This window comes from Spinacia oleracea, chromosome 5, assembly GCF_020520425.1.
Source record: "Spinacia oleracea cultivar Varoflay chromosome 5, BTI_SOV_V1, whole genome shotgun sequence".
NCBI classification, from domain to species: Eukaryota; Viridiplantae; Streptophyta; class Magnoliopsida; order Caryophyllales; family Amaranthaceae; genus Spinacia; species Spinacia oleracea.
Window position 1 is genome coordinate 114,218,729 of NC_079491.1, and position 7,917 is coordinate 114,226,645.

Below are 7,917 nucleotides of genomic sequence, written 5' to 3' on the forward strand. Positions count from 1 at the left end.
CACTAAAAACAAATAACTTTTACTCCATTGTAACTTTTAAGTATTTTGGTATAACTTTATATCGGGCTTATCTACTTAGTGTAATTAAGAATTTGTAGATTCCCTTACCTCTCCCTTCTAAGAAACATTGTCCACCTAGCTTGTGTAAGGTTCCTGCCTGATACTCCGATAGGAAGTGTTCTCCTTTACCACAAAGACATTCTTAATGAATGGGATTTAGGATATATTTGACATTAAGAAAACAGAATAAGAAGTTTAGTATGAAATTTTCTAATACGATAATATTGTAATACGAATAATAAGAATAAGTAATAAGTTTTTTGAAATAAAATGAATAGAACAAACCCATAATATTGACCTCATAATCTCTTCGATTAGTATTAGAGGTTTGACACTTACGAAATGAGGGATTGTGCATCCATATAATAGAAGGAAATATTAAGAAAACACCATTTTCAAATTTTAAAACTTCAATGTTTAATTTATCCTTTATTTTCTTTCTTTATGATTATATTAGAGTGGATTTTGTATAGACATTTTACCTAAATACGTAGTAAGAGCCAAATTATATTTGCTTGAAAGAGGTGAGTGATGGTAATAATCCATCTTCATGTTCATCTTCCTTGACATGAACTCGTGATTAAAAAACCATTGAAGTTTGTTTTAATTTGGTAAGTTACTTGTGTTTTAAAATTTATTATAATCTGGTGTATGTTTGTGTAGTGGTTTAGAATTTAGAGGATGACATCCTAATCTTGAGATGGAATTTTTTTTTTAATGGTACCTTGTATACTTAAAAAAAAAAACATACAAATATATTGAAAAGACTAACCAAATCAAGTAATCAAGTGGGCAAGGAGTCAAGGACACAATCTCTCAAAACTTTTAGTTCCAAAAGCAAACGTCATCAACCTCCTTTTTTTAATTCTCCAAATGCAAAATACAATTTGCTAAATTTATTAATATATGAAAAAAGTGTGTTAACAAACGTCATTCTCCCATGCTCTTATGAACAGTTGTACAAAATTATTTTGATTTCTATTTCATTTGATTCATACCTATATTTAGTTGTCAAATCGGATTTGTAATCAGTTATAGATAGAATCTAAGTTAATACGAAGTAATATTTTGTGCGAAATTTTATGTTTATACATATTGAATGTGTAAATTTTTTTCAAATAAATTTTACGGAGTAAATTTTATCGGATTTCAGTCGGATCGGTCAGATTTTGGTTGAGATGCCTACCCACACAAACACCACCACAAAACTCCCTTTTTGTTTTTTGGTTGACTTTACAGCGTGAATCCCAAGACACAAGAGGGTACCTCAGTGGGCCCCACACAACCCTCTCTGCCTAAGAAGAAGAGCAGCTACTGCAGAGAATCTTCAACCAACCATACATACTAACTTGCGAGAATCATTTCCCATCTGATCCTCCTTTCCTTTCCTTTGGTATCAAACACACACCCATTCTTTAGAGAGAGAATTTTAGAGAGAGAAAGTAGAAATCTTTGGACATTTACTCTTCAATTTGGAAAAAAAATAAGAGGGAAAAAAAAGAAGGAAAAGGGTCTTTTCTCTCTCTCACATCAGATATCAGACATCCAAAAAGATTTTCTTTTCTTTTTTTGGGGTTGAAATTATTTGTTAGGAGGTTTTTGTGTTTTTGCTTCAACATTTCTGACAATTTCTGGGTAGTTTTTTTTTATCCAGACAACCAAAAAGATTGTGAGTACATTCCCTACTAATTTTAGTAACTTTGCTGTTTGTGTATTAAGTTCCTTTTGTTGTTGTTTTTCCAACAACCTTCATTTGGGTCAAATTTTGTATCATTGCATATCATTCCTATTAACATAGATTGATTGTTTTCACTTTTCAGATGTCAGCTAGATTAGTTGGTAAATTACTAAATTCGTGTGGGAGGATAAAAATGTGTAAGAACTGGGATTGAATCCTGTATGCATCACTTTACTCAACTTTCTAAACACCCCCACAAATAAAAAGTTGGATTGATTTATGATTTAAGCAAGTTTTTTGTAATCTTTTTGTGTATCTATGATTGTAACGAGCTAAGCTACTTTTGTTCTTGTACAAAAGCTTAACAAAGAAGCTGTCAAATAAAAAGAGTTCTTCTTGCCAACCCACCTTTGTGAGATTCTGTAAATAATTAATCAAGGGACAGTATTTTTATTTTCATTGTGTAATCAGATTCTTCTGATTTTTTTTCACCCTTGAAAATATTTCTGGGATTCTCAGATTTGGTGGGGGTGATTATTCCTTTGTGAATTTGATTGGTATATATTCTTATGTCATCAGCTAGCTTCTTTGACTGATGATATTGGGATGCACCTTTATAAAGATAAGTTGTGACCAATCTCAAATGAATGAATTGATTCTCTTATGTCAATGGTTGAGTAATAACTAAGGTTTTATTAATAATATTCGATTCGTCTTATCGATTTTTAGTTGATTCCTTTATGTGAAGTTCTTTAATTGGTAATAATATTTTTGAACAAATCTGGATTCTGAGCAGGCATAGATTGCATTATAAATTTGAAGGTGGACGACGAAATCTTGGAAATGCTTATTCCATAGTAAAGAATATCAGCTTCTGTTTTGAGTTAGTGGGGGTATATTTTGTTTGATAAGCTTCTTGGATTGGATCTTTATAGAAGAAGTGGGAGGATTTTGGTGATAAATGGATGATGCAGTTTTCCATTCTAGTGTTGCACTTGGAGGTCCATCAAGTTCTCCAATGGAACTTGATTATATGGATGAACTCTTATTAGAGGGATGTTGGTTAGAAGCATTAGATGGCTCTAATTTCTTTCATCAAAATGCTTCAACTTCTGGTGCTTTGTTTGATTCTTCATACCTATGGCCGATGCTAGAGGTGTCGAATGAAAGATCAAACATAAAAACACATGTGAGGGAAACTCAAGAGTTGGCTCAAGATTCAGTTCAAGTTGATACCCAAGTTGGAGCTTTAGTCAGCACTTCTAATGGTCAGGGTTTGGTTACTATTGCTACTGATTCAAATCAATTTGATAAGTTCTGTGATGAAGGTTCTGAGCTCAATAAACTGTTGTGGATCAAACCTGGGGTGAATAGAACAGCAGTTTCTGTAATGGAAAGGCTGTTTAAGGCTCTCAGCTATATAAAAGATTCAGCAAATGGCAAGGATCTACTAGTCCAAATATGGGTGCCGGTTGTTAGGGGAAGTACTCGTATCTTGACTACAGTAGATCAACCTTTCTCAATCAACTCTAGCAGTTCACAACTTGCTAGTTACAGAAACATTTCAACAAATTATGAGTTTGCTGCAGAGGAAGACTCTTGTGTGTCAGTGGGATTACCTGGAAGAGTTTTCTTGGGTAAAGTCCCTGAATGGACTCCTGATGTTAGATTCTTCAGGGTCGATGAATACCCACGAGTTTCTTATGCTCAGCAGTGTGATGTTCGTGGTACTCTTGCTCTCCCGGTTTTTGAACAAGGTAGCAGGAACTGCTTGGGTGTTATTGAGGTTGTCATGACCACTCAGAAAGTCAACTATGGTCCCGAACTTGAAAACGTCTGCAGAGCTCTTGAGGTTAGTCGTCTGTTTCATAAAAACTTTGATTTCTTGTAGCTGTTAAACTATGATTTTAACTACATATTTACTCTTGCTTCTCAGGCAGTGGATCTTCGAAGTTGTTCCGATATTCCAGGTCCTCAGAAAACACAGGTAACTTTATTAAATTCCTATGGTGAAGTAGAGTTGAATTTTTAATACAAGTAATTGATTTTAACAAGCCAAATTTCCTTGATATCAGGAGTGTCGCAGTTCATACCAAGCTGCCTTACCAGAAATCCTAGAGGTGATTAAATCTGCATGTAGCAGTCATGGGCTTCCCTTAGCCCAAACCTGGGTCCCATGCATCCAACAAGGGAAAGAAGGGTGTCGACACTCTGATGAAAACCTTTCCCGTTGTGTTTCAACAGTTGATTCAGCTTGTTTTGTTGCAAATCCTTGTATGCAAGACTTCCACCAGGCTTGCTCAGAGCACCACCTATTTAAAGGTCAAGGTGTTGCCGGGAAGGCATTCATGACGAATCAACCATGCTTCTCAGCAGACATAACAACTTATTCAAAGACAGAGTATCCTCTTTCACACCATGCAAGGATGTTTGGGCTGTGTGCTTCTGTTGCTATTCGCCTTAGATGTATCTACACTGGTAATGCCGACTTTGTTCTGGAATTCTTCCTGCCAACCAATTGTAGGGATCCTGAAGAACAGAAGAAAATGCTTACTTCCCTATCAATTATAATACAACGAGTTTGTAGGAGCTTAAGGGTCGTTAGTGACAAGGAGCTAGACCAAGACACTTTAATGCTGCGTAAGCCCCATCATCTTTTTACTTGATTTTTACACTTTAATACTGTTGTTTGTTAATGAAAACTGAGTATTAATGTTCGAGTAGAACTGTAGAAGAAAACATAGCCTAACAAAGTGAATGTGATTCCAGATGATCCACTCCAGAAGAATAAGATGTTAAAGGTGGAAGATACTGTGTCAGGTTCTTCTCAGGAAGAGTCATGTGGGACTGCTTTCCAGGACAGAGAGAGAGCTAGCAGTCTCCCAGTTCCTCAAGAAGATCAACCAATGGAGGTTTTGGCTGGGAAACACCTGAGACAGCATCCGCAACACTCTAACATGAAGGGCAGTCCAGGCCGGAGCAGTCTAGATTATTCTGCAATTGGTGATGGAAGTTTCTCAACTTCTGGAAAATCGGGGGAGAAAAAGAGGGCCAAGGCAGAAAAAACAATTACATTAGAAGTTCTTCGTCAGCATTTTGCAGGAAGCCTCAAGGATGCTGCGAAGAGCATTGGTGGTAAGTTGCTATTTTCTGAAAACATTTGGATGCCTTCCAAAACACAAAACACCAAACCCGTTCTGAAAACATTTGGTTGGAAACAATCAAATATACATTCTCCTTTAAATACAGGTGACAAATTTGATAATCTAGTAATAATGAGGTGAGGTGTAACTAAGGATGGACTTTTGAGGGTAAGTGATCTTTGTAATATGCTTCCTTGGGTGAAAACTTAGTAACTCTCCTGCCTACACAGATGAAGTAAAGATTCTGAAGTCATATAAGTGTGTAGGAGAAATTACTGGAAATATTTCTAAATACTACGTAATTTACAAGTAATTTACTATGAGTTATACTTGAGAAGTCTAATCCCCCATTCGCCCATTGAAAGTTCTCTTTCATTCCCTCTCTATCTGATAGTATTGTGTACAGTCATAGTATTAAGTAACAAGAGTTTAGGAAAATGTTTCTGGTAATTGTACATTCACCAATACTTCCTTTCAAAAATGCTTTCTGTGGTCTTGCAGAGCAGTGGTGCTTCTGTGGTTGTCTCCCCACCAGTCTAGTCTAGTTAAGAGGTAAGGATTAGTGGGTTTATTTTGGATCTCGTCGAATCCCATTTAAAACTAAGATCCATATTTATGTATGATTGTCGCATAAAATGCAAGTGAGGTGCTCAGCTGCTCATATCTCACTAATGGGATTTAAGTCCCCATAATATAAAATCTAAATTTCTAATTTGTTTTTTCTCTGTTGCAGTCTGCCCTACAACTTTAAAAAGAATATGTAGACAGCATGGGATTAAGCGATGGCCTTCCAGAAAGATCAAGAAGGTTGGTCACTCCTTACAGAAGCTTCAAGTTGTGATTGACTCAGTTCAGGGTGCTTCCGGTGCTTTGCAAATTGGTTCATTCTATTCAAACTTCCCTGATTTGGCTTCCCCAAATTTCTCAAATACTAGTCCCTTTTCAAATTCTAAGCAACTTGATCCTCCTCAACAAAAGGAACTTGAAGGTACGGCTACATCAAAATCACCCTCACCCTCCTGTAGTCAGAGTTCTAGCTCAAGCCAGTGCTGCTCATCCGGGACACAGCAGCAGCAGCAGCAGCAGCAGACTATTGCACAGAATAATGAAGATCCTATAACCTTACGTGAAGGTGCCTTAAAACGAGCAAGAAGTGAAGCAGAACTTCTTCACACTCCTAATCAGAAAGATGGAAACATAATTTCAAGGTCCATGAGCCAAAAATCTCTGTTTGAGCACCATTATAATAATAGTACTGATAATCGCCCACCTCTTCCAAAATTTGGGGTCCAAGAAAGTGATACGTTGAGGGTGAAAGTCACATACGGAGAGGAAAAGATCAGATTTCGCATGCTTAGAAGTTGGAGGTTCAAAGATTTAGAGCAGGAAGTAATTAAGAGATTCCATATTGGTGAAATGAATGGTTATCAACTGAAATACTTAGATGATGACACTGAGTGGGTGTTGCTAACATGTGATGCTGATTTGGAGGAATGTATTGATATATGCAGATCATCTCAGAGGCAAACTATCAAACTCTCACTCCAAGTTTCTTATAGTCATTCAAGAAGTTCTGTTGCAAGTAACGGCCACTTATGACAGTTGCCACTCTTGTCAACCTATGTATCTATTTAGTGTTGAGACCTTGGTAGCTTAAAGTAGTGAATGAATGCCCCAAAAAACGAGTAGAAATCAAGACAAGCAGAGAAGGAATGAGAATTCTCGTTCTCAGGGTTGCTGCTGGAAGGAACGACGAGTAGATGTTGAAGTTGTAGCAATATATCACAAGTACGTCTGTGATATTCTTACACCTTGTACCTTCAAAGCATAAGCATATAAAGCTTTGGAATTGGAGGTATGAAAGGGTCATAGTTTTACCAATTTTATTGTATCTTTGCCTGTATGTTTTTATTTAAGGCAATGAACCTTGATAAGTTGATATATATGTTGTCAGCAAACTGTACCATATATTTTTAAGAATGTAAAGCAGTGTTTCAAATTTATAGAGAATGTCTTCTTTACAGAATACCAAGTTACAGTTGTTATAACAGAAAATGATTACTCAACTTTTCACGGAGTATATGATATACTCACCGTACAACCAGCTGTACCTTGCAAGGTGCCACTAATGTTATTTATGGCTAAATGTATTCAAAAGGTGCATGCACATAGGCAAAAAAATAGTTTTGATTGTACCATGCACTTGGTAAACCACCTGTACATAGAAAATTTCCGTATATATAGAGTACTGTTAAGTTTTATTTTACTTTTGTTTGAAGATCCGGGATACGGGCATACGGCCATTAGCTTGAGTTTGTTAAGAATCGTCTAAAAGAATAGGGCCTTAGTCCAACAGTAAAGAAAGAAAAGGAAGGACGGCTAAAATATAAGTTAGATATGGTCTAAATTTTTCTAGTCTGACCGGGTCTGATTCTTGCTGTCATAACAGGTTATCGATTCGGGTCATCTCGAGTCTCGGGTCATGAACAGGTCGGGTCATTTTATTATTCGGGTGCATGTCGGGTTGGTTTTTGGTCGGGTCATGTGGGTTTTTTTTTCTCATTTCGGGTACAAGGCGGGTTCAGGTCGAGTCATGTTCGGGTCGGGTTCAATTTCGCGTTTGGGTCTTATATAGTGGGGTTTGTAGTAGTTAATCTCGGGTTTGGGGTCAAGTTCGGATCAGAAAATTTTCGGGTCGTTTAAAATTCAGGTCGGGTCCACTCTCGAACACGGGTTAAGATTGAGTCAAGAACTGATTTGGTCATCTCAAAATATTCGAGCGTAAAATATTTACTGCACAGGTCGAGTCACTAACAGGTTATGTGGTAAAAATCTGGTTAAGGTCATGATCGATTTGTCGGGTATCCAATCGGTTTCAGATCATTATTCAGTCGGCTGTTCGGTTATCGGTTATCTTTTGGTTGGGTTTCAGGTTCGGTCATACAACATCGGGTTAAAATCGATTATCAGTATTTTCGGGTCGGGTACATATTGGGTTTCAGGTTAGCTTTTTACCAAAATTTCGGATCATAGTCG

General features: G+C 36.9%; 1 protein-coding gene across 1 annotated transcript; it reads left to right on the forward strand.

The window, feature by feature from the left end:
* Window positions 1-1,225: 1,225 nt before the first annotated feature.
* On the forward strand, window positions 1,226-6,907 carry LOC110776383 (protein NLP4). The gene is made up of 6 exons (XM_021980939.2): window positions 1,226-1,729; window positions 2,535-3,590; window positions 3,675-3,725; window positions 3,814-4,378; window positions 4,508-4,873; window positions 5,615-6,907. The coding sequence occupies exons 2-6, from the start codon at window positions 2,700-2,702 to the stop codon at window positions 6,478-6,480; spliced, it is 2,739 nt and encodes a 912-aa protein (XP_021836631.2). The 5' UTR covers window positions 1,226-1,729; window positions 2,535-2,699; the 3' UTR covers window positions 6,481-6,907.
* Window positions 6,908-7,917: the final 1,010 nt, after the last annotated feature.